This window comes from Miniopterus schreibersii (assembly GCF_964146895.1).
Source record: "Miniopterus schreibersii genome assembly, chromosome: 13".
In the NCBI taxonomy this organism is placed as follows: domain Eukaryota; kingdom Metazoa; phylum Chordata; class Mammalia; order Chiroptera; family Miniopteridae; genus Miniopterus; species Miniopterus schreibersii.
The window spans coordinates 53,377,925-53,400,466 of record NC_138113.1 but is presented as its reverse complement, the minus strand read 5'-3'; the positions used below and the strand labels follow the sequence as shown (position 1 = coordinate 53,400,466).

The 22,542-nt window shown below is 44.0% G+C and overlaps 2 protein-coding genes and 1 pseudogene across 3 annotated transcripts in view; 2 read left to right on the top strand and 1 right to left on the bottom strand.

The window, feature by feature from the left end:
* ZNF2 (zinc finger protein 2) overlaps positions 1–5,349 on the top strand; it is a 35,080-nt gene extending 29,731 nt beyond the window's left edge. The window contains exons 5-6 of the mRNA XM_081156402.1: positions 1,591–1,704; positions 2,630–5,349. Of these exons, the coding sequence (XP_081012528.1) occupies positions 1,591–1,704; positions 2,630–3,720 (1,205 nt within the window). The 3' untranslated portion in view covers positions 3,721–5,349. The remainder of the gene's footprint in view (positions 1–1,590; positions 1,705–2,629) is intronic.
* Positions 5,350–9,926: 4,577 nt separating this feature from the next.
* On the top strand, positions 9,927–20,847 carry ZNF892 (zinc finger protein 892). The gene is made up of 5 exons (XM_081156273.1): positions 9,927–10,247; positions 11,020–11,096; positions 16,154–16,259; positions 16,747–16,833; positions 19,518–20,847. Exons 3-5 carry the CDS (start codon positions 16,163–16,165, stop codon positions 20,759–20,761), a joined length of 1,428 nt encoding a protein of 475 aa, XP_081012399.1. The 5' UTR covers positions 9,927–10,247; positions 11,020–11,096; positions 16,154–16,162; the 3' UTR covers positions 20,762–20,847.
* Positions 13,615–15,475, bottom strand: LOC308566279 (annotated as a pseudogene). The gene is made up of 2 exons: positions 15,445–15,475; positions 13,615–14,373 (listed from the first exon to the last, which is right to left on the bottom strand). The product of its transcript is annotated as an uncharacterized misc_RNA (transcript).
* Positions 20,848–22,542: the final 1,695 nt, after the last annotated feature.

Below are 22,542 nucleotides of genomic sequence, written 5' to 3'. Positions count from 1 at the left end.
CTTGCATGACAAAGGGTAAATTAAGAATTACTGCTGATGTCAGGTATTCATGACAAGAAAGATTGGGCTCCTGTAGGTGATGAAAACCTCTCAGGAGCTTCCAGAATAACAGGCTGAGAGAGGGCACAGATTCAGAACCAGGCTTACAACCAGCAGCAGGTGGCAGTAAAGGAGTCACATTGTAGGTTTCATACGACGCAGTTCAAAAAAGCAAGTGTAACACTCCCTGGATTAGCTTAAACAGGCTAAATATGGGAAATAAAATAGTGCTCATGGAGCATTAAGGGAGACTATGCCTTTGCCACAGGCTTTGGTGGGATGAAATACTGGGGAATATAGAATTCAGGTCAGAGACAGGAAGCCACAGAGAGGTGATGGATATGGCCTCTTTGTCAGCAGAGAATCAGGATACAACTAGATAGATGATCCTGGGGCCCAGTAAGAAAGTGCCTCTCTTTTCCAAGTTGGGGGCAAGGGAAGTTTAGACCTCAAGACTATTTCCAGGAGTGGAATCTATATAACCAAAAATGGGTAGGTTCACTTTTAGAAATTTGTCCCAAGGAAGTAATAGGATTAGCAGCACATAATATATTCATCATATTGTTTTTTAATAGAAAAACATTAAAAACAGTCTGACATATCTATCAACAGATTATATAAATTAGATTATTTCATACAATATAATATCAGGTAGCCATTAAAGTGGTGAGGTAGATCTGTGCTTAACTGAAATAAAATAATTTTTAAATTTATTGTTATGTGAAAAAAATCAAGGTTGCAAATCAACACTATTTCATTATCCAGTTTTTATTTATTTATTTATTTAATTTATTTATTTTAAATATACCTTTATTGATTTCAGAGAGAGGAAAGGAGAGGGAGAGAGAGAGATAGAAACATCAATGATGAGAGAGTCATTGATCGAGCCCGCAACCCGGGCATGTGCCCTGACCGGGAATCAAACCCTGATTGCCTGGATCCCAGGTCGACGCTCAACCGCTGAGCCACGCCTGGCCGGACGTATTTCATTATCCAGTTTTTAACAGAGTATATCTGTAGGTATCTTTCAGTATTGAAACTAATAGAAAATTTAAAAAAGTAGAAAAGGTGATTTTTCTTTTGACTTATACATACCTCTAATTTTCCTACAGTGAACATGACCCACTTGTTTAAATAAAAGCTTAATACTAAAGGGTAAGCAAACAAAAAAATGCACTTTCACTACACATTTTTACTCAAGATGATCTTTTTTTCATTCTTATCTTCCCTGAGCCAAGGACTGTTCCCACCCATCCTACCAGTGCTAAAGCCACGAGCATCCCATTGACCTCTGGAGGAAGAATAAACACATTCATTCGAGGAGATTTTATCAACTTCTTGACCAAGTGCTACTTGTTCCTTTTTAGAACCTCAGTGTTGACCTCCATCCAGATGTCCCTGCTCTTCAGCATTACTTTGTATTCCACATTCTTGGCACGCATGGTCTGCCTTTTGTGTTTTCTTTCTGAAAGTCCTAGAGGCCAGGGTTAAGCTTTGGAGTGGTTGTGTATTTTTGTCACGTACCTGGTTTGTTTCTTTCTCCATGAGCAGGACTTCCAGTTCCTCAACCTGATGTGATTTTCCAGTTGAAGAGAGAGGATAAGCCTTGGATAGCTGATCTTCATGAATCTGATGAGAGAGGATGGCCAGGGAAGATTTCTCTAGGTAACTACGTATGAGCAGGGTAGGGCAGAGTTTGTTTTGTTTTGTAGTTATTTGGGGGGTTGTGGGAGGGAGTATTGGCTATCACCTTTTTCTCAAATTCAAATAATCTGCTTTAATGCTATTCTCTATCACCTACCAGCTTTCATTTTTTTCTATACCTAAAAAAATGAAAGTTGTGTTTTCTTTCTGAAAGTCCTAGAGGCCAGGATTAAGCTTTGGAGTGGTTGTGTATTTTTGTCACGTACCTGGTTTGTTTCTCCCATGAGCAGGACTTCCAGTTCCTCATTTGTTTCTATACCTAAAATGAAACAGCTTTCATTCTTTTCATCTTTTAAAAAAATTCTCACCTGAGGATGTTTACTGATTTGAGAGAGGAAGGAGGTGGAGAGAGAAAGAGAAATACTGATGTGAGCGAGAAACACCTGTCAGTTGTCTCCCATACGTGCCTTGACCTTGCCCTGACCAGGGTTCGAACCCAAAATCTAGGTTATGTGCCCTGACTGGAAATCGAACCTGCAACCTTTTCAGTGCATAGGACAATGCTCTAACCAACTGAGCCACCCAGCTGGGGCTGGTATTATTCATCTTTATTCACCAAATGTTACCTTCAGATCTGTCATGTTGCCTCTTCAGTTTGATATTCTTATTTCTCACCATCCCTCCACTTTGCATACTCTCCTAATTATCCTGGCCAAGCTCCCCATGGAAATTCTTTTCTCTTCTGAGATGTCCAACATCAGTTCTATTCCCGTGTTTCTTCTTTACTCCCAAGTGTTGGTCTTTATCTAAAGTGTATAGCTATTTTCAGGAGCAAGCAATGCAGTGACCATATTACTTCCCAGATTTATCTTAGTACCTCTTCTTTCTGCTGTAATATTTTCTATCCCAGGAAAGAAACTGGATCTCTGTTTTCTGTCCATTACAGACTGGGAGACTAATCCTGACATTCAAGGTACTTCAGAAGAAGAAAAGTCAAAAGGATTGTCCAGGGAAAAACTTGGAAGACAAGATCCTCTGTGTCCTAAATTGGAAGTTCATGCACTGGAAGGTGGGTTGGAAACAGAGAAGGAAAGCCCTGCAGTGGAGACCTGCAAGAAATCCCTTTCCCAGGAGGAAAGCTTGCGGCAAGGGTCAACCCCTCCTAGGAAAATTCTCACTAAGGACAGAGACCAGGAATGCAGAGATTGTGGGAAGACATTTTTCGATCACTCATCCCTTATCCGCCATCAGAGGACTCATACGGGAGAGAAGCCCTATGACTGTCACGAGTGTGGAAAAGCTTTTTTCAACCGTTCATCTCTAACTGTACATCAACGAATTCACACTGGAGAGAAGCCCTTTAAATGTCGTGAGTGTGGGAAAGCTTTCAGTCACAGGTGCAGTCTCAGCAGACATTTGATGTCTCACACTGGGGAGAGCCCCTATGAATGCAGCGCATGTGGGAAAGCCTTTTTCGACCGTTCATCCCTAACTGTACATCAGCGAATTCACACTGGAGAGAAGCCATTTAAATGCAGCGAATGTGGGAAAGCCTTCTTTGACCGTTCATCCCTCACTCGACATCAGAGAATTCATACTGGAGAAAGTCCTTATGAATGCAATCAGTGTGGGAAAGCCTTCAGTCAGAAAAGCATTCTTACTCGACACCAGCTCATCCATACTGGCCGGAAGCCTTATGAATGTACTGAGTGTGGGAAAGCCTTCTATGGTGTCTCATCTCTAAATAGACATCAAAAAGCCCATGCTGGAGAGCCTCGCTACCAGTGTGGTGAGTGTGGGAAAGCATTCTTTGACCGGTCATCCCTTACGCAGCATCAGAAGATTCACACTGGAGACAAGCCCTATGAATGCAGTGAATGTGGGAAAGCCTTTAGCCAGAGAAGCAGGCTTACGCGACATCAGAGAGTTCATACAGGAGAGAAACCCTTTGAATGCAGCGTATGTGGGAAAGTGTTTAGTTCTAAATCATCAGTTATTCAACATCAACGGCGCTATGCCAAACAGGGAATAGACTGAATTGAGTGAAAGCTTTATTTGAAGGACCTCCATGAAAACTTAAAATAGGTCTTCCCCATCTTAAATCCATCAATTAATCATTCTACCTATTCTGGCTACTGCTCTCCTTTCCTGCCTCTGCTACCTCTGCTGGAAATTAGGGTGCAACTATAAAGAGTCAACATTTTGCAGAAGTTTCTCAGATGACAGAATAAGTGTTAGGAGGTGATCCTCAGACACAGCTCTTATCTGAGGCCCCTGGTATCACTGCACTTTAACTGGAGGATGCAAGAGGAGGGAAAAGGCAAAATTATATCAGAGCAGGACTGTTGTTTCCCAGATAGTTCTTTTTATAACTGTATTTCCTCTCTCGGAGCTTTTTTGGGCACTGACATTTTTTGTGTGTCCCAGCTTTTAGATCTCTTTAGTACTGCTACTACTAATAGCTAGCAATTATTGAGCACTTATTATGGGGTAAGCACTCAGCTACGAGTTTTGCAAGATTATTTGATCCTCTCAACAACCCTATTAAGTATGTACTCTTACTACCTGAATTTTACATGTGAGCAAACTGGAGTTTAGAGGGGTTAAATAAGTCGCCCAAGGTGACAGCTAGTAAAAGGTGAGGCCAGGTCTTGAATACAGGTCTACTTTCAAAATCTATCCCTTTTACCATTATGCTATAAAGTTGGTTTTATAATTTATGTATATCTATTATCTACTTAATTAACTTGTAAGCACTTTGTAGCTCACATAGTGCCTTGCAAATAATAGGTGCCCAATAAATATTTATCTGAATTAATGACTTCTTATCTAGTTCTATTAAAAACACCTCTTAGAATCACATCCTTTCTTTGAATTCTCACAATCTAGCCTATACCTTTATCATCAAAGGATTGTATTACTGCTGTAATCACTTTCTGATTCGTTCTTCCCTCTTCATCACTGAAGAGGGATATGCTATGATGTCTTAACAAGTAAACCCCCAAATAAAAAAGATTCATTTCTCACATAAAACCCGATGTGGGTCAGTCTGGCTACTCCATCCTCATTACTTAGAACATGTTGCCTCCAAGGTGATCATGGAAGAGAAAGCTGCAGGATCTTGTGGAATGTCCACATCTCATAAGCCAGAACCCACCACCAAGAGGCTAGGAAAGTAAACAAGCACCTCAATATTTGGTTAACATCAATAGCTGTTGGTTACATTTTGCATATTACTGTTAGGCTATTCTTTCCAAATGACCCTTCTGCTCATCTTTGTTTTACTCAGGATGCAAAATTGCTCCTCAATTAATTCAAGTGTTCTTGAATATAAAGGTTTGGCTTGATGAACTTTTAAGTCTTGATTCTCCAAACTCTTCTATTCCTTGGGCCTAGCCCAATATTTGTATTTTATTAAAGGTCAGGCATCAGGCAACTTTGACTCTAGGCATTTGCTTAAGGTAAAACTGGAGAGGACCTCCCAACCTACTAATGTCTGTCTTGGTCTTGGCCCACCTTTCTTCAAGCAGATGAGTGGCAAGAAGACTTCATGTGTGGACTTTTGAAACAACTTGAAAAACACTACAGAATACAGAATCTACTGAAGTGGATATCTGATAATATTTAATAATGTTACATAGAAAATAAAAGGGACTATGATGATAACCTTTTGGCTGGTGACTATCTCTGAAAGTTCTGAATCTTTCACTTACTGCCTTGTTAAATGTAAATTGAGGATCAAATATTTCCCTAAGATACTCTGGCAATGTCAGCAAGATGAGACTAGAATTCAGAATTTTAACATATTTTTGAATACAGAGTTAAATAAAATGGAGTGGGCACATAAATTTAATAGTTGTTTCCTTTTCAAATTTGGTATCCTGAAGAGGATTTTTTTGTTGTTGGTTCTATAACCCTTCCTCTTAACATTTTTTTTAAATTGATATTTAGAGGGGAAGGTAAAGAGAGAGGAAGAAACATTGATGTGAGAGCAAAACATGCATTGACTGCCTCCTGCATGCCCCCTACCGGGGATTGAGCCTGAAACCAGGACACATGCCCTGACTGGGAATAGAACCGGCAAGGTGCACAGGATGATGCCCAACCAACTGAACCTCACCGGCAAGGGCTGCAGATATTTTAAAATGTGAAATACTGTTACATCTGCTAAAAGTTCTAAAGGGCCATTTTACCTTTTAATTGGTATCTCACAACAGGACATGCAGTAGTAGAGGCCTTAAATGTTGAGGTTTTAGCTTCACCTAATGGCCATTAGTAAGATCCAATCTTGGAATTAGAAACCGGTCAAATTGGAAGTATGCCAGCATTCTTTAGACAAAAGGTGGAAGACTTGGTAGTGTTTGTAGTGGTTTAGTCTAAGACTTTGAAATTAGTTTCAAGGAAATGAAATAATCTCTGTTGCTTAAATAAGCCCTGTCTAAATTTTAAGATAACTGAATACTTACCACACTAGTTAACAGAAGCACTCCATGAATCAACTCTTCAAAGGAAAGGCTCTGCAATGCTAGGGAACTTTAAAATGAAGAGAGTATGGTAGGTAGAGAAAATATGAGCACTGAATAAATACCTGTCTAGTCATGAGAACTTGAGTCCCAAATCAAATGTACTTTCTAGAACTAGAAACTGGTAGGAAAATAAACATCAAGCTAATACTGATTTAGGACTGCAAATATCTTCCACTGTTGTGCTAATGGCTTTTAGTCCACTCTACATGGAGTTTCAAGGAACTCTGATTTGGGTTATATGCTCTCGTTCTCCACTTCAGCTCCTCAAGACCCTTAGATTCTCTGACCTTTGGCTCTTCTGCCCTCTAACCTTACCTCTGGTGGACCAACCTGTCACCCGACTGTTTTTGTTTCTAGGGTGGTGGTTGTTTTTAATCTGTTTTAATCTGATTGATGACTAAGATTCCTTAGCCTGGCCCTGATATCCCACTGATACCACGGACATGCTGCCTTCCCTTTCTCATCACATTTTCACTCCAGTTGCAACAGTCAGCTGCAGCCTTAAGTAGGCTACAATGACCCAGGAGATGGGGCTATGTCTAATCTCAAATACCACCAAGTCAAAGTCAACTCCAGACATAGCTCATCCATGAGTGGTCATCCTTCAGTACAAAAGCAGTGGACATGAGAATGTAACTGAAAGCCAGGCCACCAAGTCCTACTAGACGGTGTCCTTCTTGCCCTCAACATCAGTATCTGTGAAACTAAATGCAGACTCCTACTCACATCTACACTGTAGAGACAGGTTGGTTTCCTCACACCTGCATCTCTGAGAATTCCTGCTTAGAAATAAAGCAGTTATTCCAGAGAGAGCTGAGAGCGTGAGTGCCAAGGATGGGGTCCTCATGTCTATGTGTTTTTTTAAAAAGCACAATTACTTGCCCAGCCTGCATGGCTCAGCTGTTGAGCATCAACCTATGATCCAGGAGACTGCAGTTCAATTCCAGTCAGGGCACATGCCTGGGCTGTGTGCTCTGTCCCCAGTAGACAGCATGCAGGAGGCAGCAAATCATTGACTCTCTCATCACTGATGTTTCTCTCTCTCCCCCCGTCCTCTTTCTGAAATCAATACTTTTTTTTTTTTTAAAGCACAATTAATGTTTTTTGTGCCATATTGGCATTCCAGTGGATGAAGGATGGAGAATTAAAATGGCATTTTCTCCTTTCATCTTAATAAGCAGGAACCTGGGACTTCAGGAGGACAAATGGATTGATGGTGAAGCCCAGTAGCAGAGGCCACAAAAATCAGTCTCCAAGGTCAAAGATCTTGCCCCTGGTATAGTGCCCAGCCTGTTGAACATGCCAGAGGTACTGTGTAAGGATGCAGATTTCTTTCCATCATACATGTGTATGAAACCTGTGCAAAGTCTGCAGAAGCGGCACATGACCAAATATCCTACGGTCAGCTGTTCAACATATTGAACCATTTTATAGAACCTCACGATAAAGCAACTCGTGATAACTAGTGTCCCTCATGGGCACTGGGTGATGCTTCCTGCCGTGAGGCTGTTGACTGCCTAACAAGCAGTCACCACTCTTCTTTAGTAGGGAATCTGGGTCCATTCTAAGTAGCAGGGCGCCAAATATTTCTCAGCTTCCCTTACAGGGAGGCATTAGGCCAGTGACATGCTGCTATATCAAATATCAGTCCAATGTTATACTGATATATTAAATATCAAGGCAATGATATATTGATACATTTGGGATCTGTTGGACAGGACTTCCAGAAAGGCACCTTAGAAGACAGAGGAACAGCTAAAAACTCCCTTTTGCTTTTGTCCTTCCCTTCTTTCTACCTGGAATGCAGATTTAATGGTTGAAGACATAAATTGGCAGTTGAACACATTTGGATGGTACAGGTTTCCCCTGCTATCTGTTGAGCCCTGGGACATTCCAATATTTAGTTGGTTCCCAAACGAGCAGCTCTTGCATCACTTGGGAACTTCTTAGAAGTGCAAACCCTCAGGCTTTATCCCATCCTGACAGGGGTGTTTTCAGCAGTACTCAATAAGTCCTCCAGGTGATTCTGATCATGCAACAGTTTGAAAACCACTGGTTTAGGGGCTGGGAAGAGGAGGAACTTATTTAAGGAGACTGAGGAGTGACCAGTCGAGGAGGGAATAATCAATTTTATCAACTACTGTTGGTAAAGGGACTGAGAACTGACCATTGATTTGGTAACAAAAGATAGGGGAGCCTGACCTGTGTGGCTCAGCGGTTGAGCATCGACCTATGATCCAGATCACAGTTGATTTCTGGTCAGGGCACGTCCACCGGTTGCTGGCTCGATCCCCAGCAGGGGGGCGGTGCAGGAGGCAGCAGATCAATGACTCTCATTGATGTTGCTCTCTCCCTCTCTTCCTTCCTCTCTCTCTGAAATCAATAAAAATATACTTTTAAAAAGGCGGATTTCTGTATTGGGGATATTTAATAAAAATTAGAGTATTTCCTGGTGTTCCAGATATGTCAGCTGGTGGGGCCTTTCATACACACCATTTTTGGAAAGAAACTGCCCATTTCTGCTGATGGAAGCTGGGGAGGGGGGCGACTCTCTTCAGCGGTTCTTTGAGCTGGCAGGGCTATATTTTCCACGATCCCTCTCCTCCAGGCCTAGGTGATTAGGCCAAAAGCAGCAAACCTAGAGACCAGTTAGCTAAGTGTGGTTATCTGTGTAGCAGAAACCAAATATAATAGGGGTTTACACAAAATACCAGTTTATACCTATCTCATGTTAAAAAGCCTAAGATCTGTTGCACCAAACCGCTAGGGGCACTTCTGTTTTGTTGGTCCGCCATTCTTAGGGTATTAACCTTGTCCACATGCTCCATGACAGACGACTTGTCCTCGTCCCAGCCAGCATGGGGCTTTCCTCTTCACTGTAATAATCACTTTTCCTTTCACCCCTCTGGCAAGAGGCAGGAGTGATGAGAAAGGTAATCTTTATTCTGGGAAGCCTAAGGCCTAGCAAAACGGGGGGGGGGGGCTCTATTAGAGAAAGGCCAAACCTACCCTGCGGCTTGTATCGAAACACCGGCAGACTCGCTAATTTGATTTTCTTTCTTGGGATTTGAACTAGACGGAAAATTAGTGACTTTATAGTGGGAAGGTAAGCAAGAACATGCACTAGCCTGAAGATACACCGGCTCCCTGCCGGCGGCTCCTAGGGCTCGTGAGGAGTCTGGAGGAGTTGCAGGCTCCAGTCTCGTTGAGGTCCGCGGCACCAGCGGGACCTGGCTCTTTCTGGGTTGAGGTAATTTCCGGGGCTGAGATCCTACTTTTCCTTACTCCGACGTGCAGCTGGAATAAACATCCCGGGTTACTTGGGTGATCTCTGTCCCCGCCACAAGGGGCCTAAAGCCGGGGAGGCGCCTCCCCTCGGAGAGAGCTCAGCAGCGGAGGAGGGAATCCAGTGGCTGGGGCGCCGCAGTCCGCGGGGTCGAGCGGCAGGGAGTGAGCGTTCCATGCGAGGCGCGATTTGGCGCGGCCGAGGGGCTCTCTCGGGGCCAGAGCCCAGAGACAGCCTCGAAGAAGGAAAGGGGTAACCCTTCCAGTGCCCCGAAGGCGACCTCCCAGCTGCCGAGCACTCCCGGAGGACAATCTCAGCACACGCGATGGCGGGAGACACTACACCGACAGCGTAAGGCGGCCTCACGGAGTGCCGCGGGGGTCTCTGGGAAGCGGCGTCCAGTGACGCGACACGCCGCGCGGAGGGTTCTGGGACTTGTAGTTCGACCTTGTTTTCGGGCTAGCGCGTCTTGGTCCCGCGGGCTCCTAGATGCCTCAGTCCCCGGCCTGGGTTCTTCAGTGTCTGGCGTGAGCTGGAGCCTGGGGTCGAGGAGGGCTGAGCGCGGGCCCTTCTAAACCTGAGTGGCTAGAGGGAGGGCGGCAGGGAGGCCCCCGGGTAGGCGCCAGGCGGTCCGGCGAGGGTCGCGCGCGTCCCCGGGCCTCCGGGTGGACAGAGCGGTGGACCCCGGTTCCCGCGGCGGGGTCCTCCTGCACGGCCGAGGGACGGAGTCGCCATTGAGCCTGGGGGCAGAGGTGAGAATTTCCGAGGAATGCGGCGCAGTGTCTGCTGGAGAGAGAAAAGGCGAAAGGCTGCCCTCCGGCTGGGGCCAGCTCGGGAATGGGCTGCAGACGCCTTCCCTGGGAGAGCCTGGTCCTGGAGGGAGAGCAGCTACCTCCTGCATTGCCCGCAGGCCTGTGGGGTGGCGCATGCCTGCCTTGCCCCCCAAACCAACAGAGCTGACTATTTGACTTTCAATAACGACATCCTCTTGTCCTCACAGGATCCCCATAAGGTTGTAGGAAGGAGACTATTAGACCCATTTGGCGGATGGGGAAAGTGAGAATTTGAGCAGTCACAGGATTTGTCTAGAATCCTGGATATTTCCCCAAGACCCATTGCTTTTCTGCGAAAGCCAGTATGGTATCAGTGTTCGAAAAGAATTTAGTTTTCCTTCATCCTGGAATAGAACAGGAATGGATCTTTTAAGTTAAGTGAGACGCGGATTGACACAGATTCTTTGATTATTATTTTGACTATCACTCAACAGATGAAAGAAAGAAATATGTGTTTAACTTATGTGTCCCAATTCTCATAGTGGAGTTCTGTTGGAGTTTAAGGGAAGAGGAGGGTAGGAGGAACCTGCGGCAGGCCATGGCCATGGCTGTCTTGATTCAGGAACCTTGTGGGATTGTCCCTTGGTTCCCTGGGTTGGTTCTTCTTAGGTGACAAGTAGATGTGTACAGCAGTTTCTGCAAGTTCACCGCAAGGCAAGAGTAGTCACATAGCTCCTGTCTCCACTTCTAGAGTCACTTTCCAAGGGTTCAGACCTTCCCCATGCTGGAAACCCAGGAGAAAATGGCGTGCTGACCTCTGCATCCCAGGTGGGTCTTGATTACTTTTTTTTGTTTTCCTTCTGTTCTCAGAGCATGGATATGGTTTCTTCCATTGTTAAGGAATTGCTCAGCAGGGAGTCCTAGATCACTTTGTTTACCCAGTAATGAGTGATGATGAGTGATGAACTTCTTGATAAATGTTCCTTGCTGTGCGGAACTTTTCCTCCTGGCATTACTTCTTCCCTGCCCACTTAGTGCTTGATGCACATTTAGTAGCTCTGCAGTACTGTAATTGGCCTCATGGTGAGAGACAAGGTAATAAAAGCCAGTAGCTCCTATCTCATGAAGTTTACCGAGGAGGTAAGATGTAGATAAGTAAAATACTTCAACAGCAAGAAGAAATATATATATTTTTAAATGCAGGAATGACTGGTACAGACAAGTCAGAATAGGCCACAGAAGAGGTTTTCCATCCTCTAGAGTATTTGAGGAAAAAGTACTGGGGTAAAAGCTATACTCTGAAAAACAAGAGAGAGTAGGGAATTGGAGAGTAGAATACAGGAATGTTCCAAGAGAGAGAACAGCTTTGGCAAAGAAAAGTCTCCAAGTGATGAGAGAGTTGAAGGCCTTCAAAGGGTGTGTGTGTCACTGTGGAGTGAGTTGGAGTGTGGTGGGGGAAGCTGGGGTGTGTTGCAGCTGGACCACAGGAAAATCTACACTGGGTCTTAAAGGCCCCAGTAAAGTTTTAGAGGCCCAACAAGATGAAAACATGCCACGACTGATTGGAGAGAGAATACTGGTCAAAATGCTTCTGTAGGGCTGGCCTAGGACACAGAGAACAGCAGACCCTGTGGTAAAGGCACTGGAACTACTTTTTAGCTTCAGCCCCAGCCTCGTAGCACACAGGTGCTGAAGATGAAGATTTGTGTAAAACCCTGGGAGAAAACACCAGTACTGGTTCTGATCTGTGAATTTGTAGATTTCCTTCAGAGGAAGGCAGGAGAGAAAGTCGGTAGCATCTGCTGAACAGTTTCTGCTTAATCTGCCCATGCCCCCAGCTCCAGCACACTTACACTGAACAGTAGCTCCATAAATGAATTTGCTTGCCGAGGTTTTCAGGGAACTGAAGTCTGAAAGGAACTGCCAGTTTGTCAGCTATTGTGAGCATTGTTTGTAAAGGGGGAAGGCTACAAATTATAGTTGCCCCTTGAACAACATGGTGTGCATGGCACAGGTACACTTCTATGCCAGTTTTTTTAAATGAGTACTGTAAATGTACTTTCCTATGATTTTCTTAATAAAATTTTCTTTTCTTTAGCTTACTTATTGTAAGAATACAGTATATAATACACGTAACATACAAAAAATGTGTTAATTGACTGTTTATGTTATTGATAAGGATAGGCTATTAGTTAAATTTTGGGGGAGTCAAAAGTTGTATACAGATTTTCAACTGTGCAGGGTGGGAGGTCGGTGCCTCTAAACCCCATGTTATTCAAGGGTCAACTGTATTTTGCTTGTGTTAGTCACTCCTGAGGTGTTTGGCCTTAAGGGACCATGAACTAAAATAAAGAGAGTAGTGATTTCATACTTCAAGTATTAGAACAATGAATTAAATTATTTTGGGCAGAGGATTTTCAAAGTAGATAGTTCTTTTAACTTACTATGTGAATTGTTTGACCTGTTGTTCTTGAAGGGCTATATCATGAACGTTAGAATGCTGAATATAAACAGTTAACTGCTATACATATGTTCAGGGGGCTATGGCAACAGTGGTGGCTCAAAAAGGGGTAAGACTGGGTCATTTGCTAGCATCCCAGGGACTGGTGTATTTTAATGTGGCTCATTTAAGTTGAAGTTGTATAGAAATTTTTTTACAGAATTGGAAAAATGATTAGACATTTGTCTTATTAGCCGTTAGCAGACTCAGCTAGATTCAGGGTAGCATTACCTACCCTGCTCGCTTGCCCCACATTTTAGTAGACAGCCTAAACTTTGTGCCTATCATTTAGATCAAGGTTACGCTAGAGTAAACATTCCTGCAATGCTTTCAATGTTTGATACACTTTTTTTTTTTTTAAGGTAACAGACACACTTTTATTAAATAACTTTAACAACAATTACTTTAAAGGCCAGTTCTGAAAATGTACTCTTTCTGTGTGCCCCCACCTGCTTTGATAAATACACAAGCTTGTTATAAAATTAACGCTGAAATCAACCTATTTTAAGTCTCTGAAATATGAACAACTCTCCCTCACACCACATCCAAAGTTAAAAAAAAAAAAAAGATGGCCGTTTCATTCCCAGTTTTGACCAAATTCTTTCCCTAATTCTTACGTCCTCAAATATATCCTCTAAACCTCCAGCCAAAGACTTGGTTGTTGGAAAAACATTAGTTTGTAAAGTTCAATGCTTACATACTATCTTGAGGGCAAGGAGGCCTGCCCCTTCAACCTCAAGCTCAATGAAGGCAGTGGCCACCTTATTCTGCGTCCCTCGTACAGGACTTAGATCTTAACATTTAGGCTCGTTCTTGATTTACAGGCAGGCAACTGGAGAGTGAACTTTACTTCCTCCCCTGTCCTCCTTGTGTTGACCTCCTTCCCTCTTGCCACCCAAGCTGGGCGGCCCAGAATTCATCTTGCCTTCCAAGCCTTTCCTCTCCCCCGCCTGGCTGGGTGGACCCCCTTTCCTCTTGCCTCCAGGACCCTGTTGGGCCCCCTTTCTCTTGCCCCTTTGGCTCATTTTTCTCTTCTTAGCCGCTTCCTCCTGGCCCTCCTCCCTCATTTGCTTATTGGTGGCCCTCGTCATGTCAGGCTGAGGCTTTTTGCTGTTCATGACTCACAGCATCTCCGACTGGCTCTTTTTCTCCCCTGCAAAGTCCCCCAAAAAGGGACTGAAACATCCTCTCCTTGCTGGAGTCCCGGGGCGCCTTCTCCTTGGGCAGGCGCTCCTGGAAGTGCCCCACAGAAGCAGTGGAGATCTTGGCCACTTGCAAGGTGTGGCCTGCCCCTCCTTACTCTGGTATCCAGTAGGGTGCATGCTGGCCGAGCTAGTTGGGGCATCTTATGCACACGGGCTAAGTTACGCCCGCTACGGTCTTCTTGGGTAGGATGCTCTTGAGGAGCGTGCACTGCTGCTAGCCTGTAAGCTACTGTGGCCAGGGCACCGACTTCTCGCGTGGCAGGCAAGTGGGCTCTGGCAGCCACGCCACCAGTGCCGCCTCTCTGCACTCTGTGGGCAGCTGCCACAGCCAGTTGATGAGCAGCCACATGTTGTCCTGCACCAGAGCCCACAGTTTGGCCTCGAACGTGGGTCCCCGGTGCTGCAGGCCCATGGGGGGTTCCAGTTGGAGGCCAGCAGGTTATCCAGGTCGAACGCCAGCTCCAACTCCTTGTGCACCGTGATGCGCTGCAGCTTCTTGGCTTCATCCTGCCTTTGCCAGCAGCTTCTCTACCCTCTGGCCCTCCATGGCCCTGGCTGGACTCACTAGCTCCAGGAAGACAGTTCCTGTTTGATCCACTTCTGTTCTCCTCCCCACCTCTGTTCCCATGCACACTTTTATAGAACACACCATTTAAAAAGCTGTTTCTACTAATTCTTGTTCAAGTGTTCCTTTCTTCAGCTGTCTGACAAACACAGTGTTCCTGCTGTGTGCCAGGTACTAGGGCTGGCAAAACAGACCTGGCCTCTGCTCTCCAGGAGCTGACCATGAGTGGGACAGAGAGATGTTAATCAGAAAGTCTCCTCGATGTGCGCATGATCCGAGAGAAGGGAAGGAACATGTGCTACAACCCGGAGAGTCAGGGAAGGCTTCCCTGAGGCGATAACATCTGAGCTGAGATCTGAAGCATGAATGGGATGTAGAAAGCTGAAAGGATGTCCAAGGGGAGAGCACTCAGGAACAGGAAGCAGCGCGTGGACAGGGGCCAAAGGGAATGCTGCACACATTTCAAGCAGCTGAAAGGCGGCCACCAATTGTAGCACTGAGATTGCAGGAGCAGTGTATGGTTGGGCAGAGGGTGGGTGGCGGGAGGGAGTCAGACCCATCAGGGCCTCTATGAGAAAAGGCAAGAACACTTTGGGGACATTTATAATAATACTGCTTTACAAATAAGTCTATTTCTGTGATGTGTGTAGCAAACACCGTAATGTTAAATATATTTTAGACTCATTTTACTCCCAAAGGAAAATTAGATAAATATTTCATATTTCTTAAACCTCTTGTATTTTAAAACAACACCATAAGGAAAATAAGTCATTCATAATTATATTTTCTCCACTTTCCCATGTCTAAATAGTAAGGGTGTCTATAGTTCTATAACTTAATGTATTGATGCCTAAACTAATAACTTGGTACCTTCAGATTTCACATCAAAGGTGCTTTCCTTCTTACCTGCAGGTTCCATCCAGTCCCCCCAATGCATGGAGGCGAGGAGCCAGTCTGTGGCTACAAATACAGCTGTCCCCCAAATCTGTAGTTTCAATTACCTGCAGTCACCTATGGTCCAAAAATATTAAATGGAAAATTCCAGAAATAAACAATTCATAGGTTTTAAATGGTGCACTGTTCTGAGCAGCATGATGAAGCCTCATGGTGTTCTGCGCCATCCTTCCCGGGAGGTGAATCGTCCCTTTGTCCAGCGGCTGCACACTGTTCACGTTACCGCCGTTAGTCACTCAGGAGCTGTCTCGCTTGTCAGATCTACTGTCAAAATATCGCAGTGCTTGTGTTCAAGTAACCCTTATTTTACTTAATAATGGCCCTAAAGTGTAAGAGCAGTGATGCTGGCAATTCAAATATGCCAACGACAAGCCATAAGTGCTTCTTTTAAGCGGAAAGGTATGAGTGTATAGGAAAAATAGTATTATAGATTTTGGTACTGCCTTCAGTTTCAGGCATCTGCTGGGGATCTTGGAACATGTTCCCCACAGATAAGGGGGGACTGTTGTACACCAGAGAATCTTAGTGTCGGAAGGGATGTTAGAGGTCATTTTGTCTAACCTTCCTGTCCTTCCTGTCTTCTGTGCTGTCAGTTTGAGATCTTCCCAAAGGCCTCTGGAAGGAGGTCCCTTGGTGAGCACGGATGTGTTTGGTTTTTCAGGAGTCACTCATGATCAGGGATATGGCCGAGGCTCTCACCCAGTGGGGACAGCTGAACCCTCCGCAGGGAGATGTCCCCGAGAAGCATAGGAATCTGGTCTTGCTGGGTAAGGATGGCTCCTCGTTCCCCTGTGAATTTACTCAGTGGTACCTTTGCTTCCTCAGTTCCTAGGAACTCAGAGGTTCTTAGGTAAAAGAGTCTTAATTCCTGAAAGGCCCAGGACATGTAATTTCTACTTTTTGTTTCTGGATGTGGTTTTAACACCCCCTAGAGTTAGAAATGGACCCCTTTTTATTGTATTTGCCCAGGTGGTAATAACCTTCTTTTCTACTCTCTGACCAAGGATATTAAGATGAAGTTCTAGTGAAAACATCTCTTAAGAAATGGGTGCTTATACTCTTAATAGGGAGAGGAAAAGACAAGCGACTCAGTTGTTCCGAATTCAGATAGACCCCATATCAGCCTTCCTGCCTTCTGAGCGCTGGTGAAGGAGAAATCCACAACCCACCTCTCTCTTATACTGTCTTTCCTAATGACCAAAGAGCTAACCCTGGAGTTTTTTACCAGATTCCTTTTTCTTTCCCCATGAACAGGGCTTCCGATTTCCAAGCCTGACGTAATCTCTCAGTTGGAGTGTGGGGAGAAGCTGGAGAGAGAAGCCTCAAAAGCTACTAGTCCAGGTGAGTGAGTGTTGGAAATAGGGAACTTAAAACCCAGATGGTCAGTGGGAAGAGCATCTTTGAAAGGCTTGTGGAGGAGCCTTTCAGATTTTGCTAGACCGGTGGGAAAGTTGAAGTCCCTTTCTCCCATGCCACACTTACCCTCTGTGGATGATGATCTGTTATAAATTCATAATTTACATTTTAGAAAGTAAATACTTTCCACTCTTTTAAACCAATTCCCCCCCCCCCCCAATAAGGTGAAATGAAGTTAGCATTTTAATGTATGTTAATAATTTGCATGAGTACAAGGCTCTAAATCAGGCTTTTCCATGTATGTTATTTTATCTCTGAGTATAATGTGTTTTTTTTGTCTGACAGCAATGGGTATAAATTGATCTCTGAGTTTTCCCTGGCTGCCTTCTCTAAGCAGAGGCAGCATAGCATGTGCAGACTTTGGACCTAGTCTTCTTAGGTCCAAAGCCAATCTCAGCTACTCATTAGCTCTGTGACCTTTAACAAGTTAATTGTCCTCTCTGACTCAAATTCACCAACTATAAAATGGGGGCAATGATAACACTAACTCATAGGGTTGTTGTGAGGATCAAATGAAAAAAATCCAAGAGAAATGCTTAGAACAGTAGATGGCTATATGCTAAGCAAATGATAGCTATTGATTAAGTCCTGGTAACTTTTTTTGAAATATGTCATGAATTTGACCCTTGATCCTCTTGCTTCTGTCAGACTGAATTACTGTAATAGACTCCCAGCTGATTATACTTTTTAAATTTTAATCCTCACCCGAGGATGTTTTTTCCATTGCTTTTCAGAGAGAGTGGGAGGGAGGGAAGGAAGAGGGGAGAGAGAAAGAGAGAGAGAAACATCGATTCGAGAGAGACACATCAGCTGGTTGCCTCCAGCACGCACCCTGACAGGGGGCAAGGAGCAAACCCGCAACCCAGGTATGTGCCCTTGACTGGGAATCCAACCCATGACCCTCAGTGAGTGTTGCAATGCTCTAACCACTGAGCAACACTGGCCAGGGCTGATTATACTTTCTTTAGTCTAGTCTTGTCTAATTGAGGCAGCAGAATCCCACTGAATTCCCCACAGTGAGTTTCTTACTCTTTCAGTTCTGCATTTCTCTACCTTCTTTCAAGGCTTTGATAGTCTACCTGCCTAACCATTTTACCTTCTCTGTTCTCCAGCTTGAACCCTTAACATCGGACAGGCAAGTGTCTTACTCTCCTCCATTAACTGTGTTTTCTCCGTGCACACTTGGGGCTTTAATTCTTCCCATTCCCCTTAGCTGGAAGCCCATTTGACTTTAACCTATATCTATTTGTCCTTTAAAATCTCAGGCACCTCCCTAATTAGAATATATAGTTGAGAACATTGGATCATGTTGATTTATTTTAAGTACCATCATGGTTGGAATGAATATTAAAGACTCTTTAAGCCTGGAAATATTTAAACATTTTTAGCAGTGAAGCTTTTTCCCCCCAAACTCTTACTAGAAAGCCTAGGACTTGGGACAGGTATCCTGACAGTTTGGGACAAATCTGAGCACATGGTGATTTGACCTTCCCTTCTCTACATATTATTCATTTGTTTGTTTTTTACTCATTGCAGTTTGTTGGATGTGGGACAGTCAGAGATGACCAGTTGCTTCTTAGTTACTGGTCTTTGTGATGATTTGAATTTGTAGATATTTTTTTAAATATGTTTTTATTGATTTTAGAGAGAGAGGAGGGGACAGGGAGAGAGAAACATGGATGTGAGAAAGAAACATTGATTGCATTCTCCAGCATGGCTCCTACTGGGGATTGAGCCCAAAACCCATGTATGTGCCCTGACCTGGAATCAAACTGGCGACCTTTTGGTGCATGAGACAACATTCACCCAACTGAGCCACACTGTCCAGGGTGAATGCTAGTTCCTAGAATATACATCTCATCTTGAGACAGTGGAACCAACAGAAATTTTTATGTGAGAGGGATAGTTTTGGAAGGTTAGTATGTTAGCATTGAGTGGGACATTTTGGAATGGGAAAAGATTAGCAGGAGGAGATCAGCTAATGATGGTCATTTTCAAGCATGAAATGATAAGGTCATGGTGTGGTGCTGGCAGTGGGCAGTCTCTGGGATACCAACTTTCTCTGATCCCAGCCTAGTTTCCCAGACTCTGGTTTGTTTTTTTAAAACATGTCTATTGATTTAAGAGAGAAGGGAGAGGGAGTAAGAGAGAAACATCAGTGATGAGAGAGAGTCATTGATCCACTGCCTCCTGCACGCCCCCTACTGGGGATCGAGCCTGCAACCCAGGAACGTGCCCTGACCAGGAATTGAACCTCAATCTCCTGGACCGTAGGCTGATGCTCAACTGCTGAGCCACACCAGCCGGGATCCCAGACTCTGTTTTTTTATCACCTCTGCTAAGTCTTGTTCCATTATTGTTCCTCATTTCCTCCCCACTGGACAGAGGACTTGTGAGTGCCTACTCACCCTCCCTGTATGCAGCTGTACTTCTTTGCCCAGTCATTTTTCTTTTCTCATCTTCTCTCAACATTGCAAGGCTGTTTTTGAGAGCTTTCAAGTTTATGTGTTCCTTGTAGCATTTTTTGTTTATTTTATTATTTTCCTACCACAGTAATTACTTTACTCTCAGTGTAGGAAATGACACATGTGCATTTTTGTTTCTGTTAGACTGGGAGACAAGACCAGAAGGCAAGGAGCTAACCCAAGAGCACGATGCTTCTGAAGAAGAGTCATCCCCTGGGGTGTTAATAGAAAGATTTCCCAAGGAAGGTGACAGTGGATGTGAGGATTCATTAGAGAGTCAGCAGGAAAACCATGAGAAACATTTAATACAAGAGGTTGTCACTCAGAAGAAATCTGGGGAGAAAAGTTACCAGTGTGATGAATTTGGAAGAAATTTTGGTCGAAGGTCATTACTTGTTCAACAGCAAGAAGAGAGACTATGTAATTGTGATTCATTTAAAAAGAACCTAAAAAAAAATTCAGATCTAATGAGGCATAAGAGAATTTGTGCAGGGAAGAAACCCTGGAAGTGTAATGAGTGTGAGAAAGCCTTTAGTTACTACTCAGCTTTTGTCTTGCATCAGAGAATTCACACAGGAGAAAAGCCCTATGAGTGTAATGACTGTGGCAAAGCCTTTAGCCAGAGCATACACCTTACTCTACATCAGAGAATCCATACTGGAGAGAAGCCCTACAAATGTCACGAGTGTGGGAAAGCCTTTAGTCACCGATCAGCCCTTATTCGGCATCACATAATTCACACTGGAGAGAAACCCTATGAGTGCAATGAATGTGGGAAGGCCTTTAATCAGAGCTCATATCTCACTCAACATCAGCGAATTCACACCGGAGAGAAACCTTATGAGTGTAATGAATGTGGGAAGGCCTTCAGCCAAAGCACGTTTCTTACCCAGCATCAGGTTATTCACACTGGAGAGAAGCCGTATAAGTGTAACGAATGTGGGAAAGCTTTTAGTGATCGTTCAGGCCTCATCCAGCACCAGAGAACTCATACTGGGGAGAGGCCTTATGAGTGTAATGAGTGTGGGAAAGCCTTTGGCTACTGTTCAGCCCTGACTCAACACCAGAGAACTCACACGGGGGAGAAACCCTATAAATGCAGTGATTGTGCCAAAGCCTTCAGTGACCGCTCAGCCCTCATCCGTCATCAGAGAACACACACTGGAGAGAAACCTTACAAATGTAATGATTGTGGGAAAGCCTTCAGCCAGAGCTCATCTCTCACAAAGCACCAGAAAACTCACACTGGAGAAAAACCTTATAAGTGTAAGGATTGTGGAAAGGCCTTCAGCCAGAGTTCATCCCTTTCTCAACACCAGAAAACTCATGCTGGAGGGAAAACCAAGGAATTTGGAAAAGCCTTTTGTGAGCATTCAGCCTTTGGCTAGCAAAATAATTCATACTGGATAAGACTGTGTAAAATTGTTCCCTGGTGTGAGTAATCATCTGAGTATCTCAGTCAACAATTCTTGAGGGGAAAATTGTTGATTAGGAAAACTACTCAGATAATTATACCCAGGAAAAAATGAAGCTTGTGAGTTGGTCAGTCACAAAGTTTTCATGAGAGCAGCTTCCCCTGAAACCAGAGACATTGGCCTGGCAGTTTGCTTCTGCACTTTGTGTCTTTGCTTATTGAGACATCTACTGAGAGTCATGTTAGGTACCAGGGTCAGACCTGTAGCCTAGAAATGGGGAGTACAGAGGGACCTGTGATGTTTTCAGTCTGTTTTAAGCTATCTGAGTTACTTGACAATGTGCTTACGTATGCAGAGTTACGTTCATTGTATGTAGTTTGTACTTTAGACTTTTTCATACCATAGTAAAATTTAGTTGTAGACCTGAACTGACACTGCATATTAGGTTGCAAAAATTTGAAAAACACTTTGAGATACTTGCCTCTCACCATTTTACTTTCGGGTAGAGGCAGATCACATGATATAGATATATATATATATTTTTTATTGAAACTTTGAAGGTTGTTATTGGAAATATTTTGAGTGCTGTGTTTTTAGTTTTCATGTTTGACTAAGATGTGTCTTTGTGTGGATTTCTTTGGGTTTATCCTGTTTGCTGAGTTTGAATCTGTAGGTTTATGCCTTTTGCCAGATTTGGAGAATTTTCAGCCATCATTTCTTTGCATACATTTTCAACCTCCACTCCCACTTTTCTCCTTCCAGGATGCTGATATAAATATTAGGTTGCTGCTTGTAATACCACAGGTTCCTGAGGCTCTGTTCCTTGTTTTTCAGTATATTTTTATCTTAACCTGCTCAGGCTGTCATAAAAAAAATGCCATAGACTGGGTGGTTCAAACAACAGAAATTTATTCCTCACAGTTATGGAGGCTGGAAGTCCAAGATCAAGGTGTTGGCTTTGATCTCTGGTGCTGGATCTCTTCCCAGTGTCCTTTCCTGCTGTGTCCTCACATGGCCTTTCCTTGATATATGCCTGTGGAAAGAGATCTCTCTTCCTTTTCTTTAAAGGCCACCAGTCCTATTAGATTAGGACCCCAGCCTTATGACCTCATTTAACCGTAATTACCTCTGAAAAGTCCTTTGTCCAAATACTGTCATGTTTGGAAGTAGCATTTGAATATGTGAATTTTGGGGGGACACAACTCATAGCATTTGCCCTTGTCCCCCAAATTGATGTTCTTCTCAATTGCAAAGTACATTCATTTCATCCCAACAACCCTCAAAGTCTTAACTTATTCCAGCATCAACTCTAAAGTCCAAATTCTCACCTACACATCTTATAAATCAGATGTGGGTGAGACTCAAGGTATTTTTCATCCTGAGGCAGATTCCTCTCTAGCTGTGAACCTATAAAACCAGACCAGTGGTGGGGCAGGCACAGAACAGATGTTCCGTTCCAAAGGGAGGACTAGGAAGGAAGGGCTAAATGGGTCCCAAACAAGCCCAAAACCTAGTGGAGCAAATTCCATCAGATCTTGATGCCTTACCTTCCAGACCCACCTTCACAACCCTCTGCTGCAGCAGTCCTGCCCCCTAAAGCTTCAGTTTGAGGCCATGTGGCCTGTCATCACGTCAGGGACATCCCCACCCTTTGGAACTGAGGAGGCAGCTTGATGACCTCTGAATCAATTCAGAATCATTCTCCCCTTTCCTTGCAGCATATGGCACATTTGCAGCTCTACTACCTGATCCTG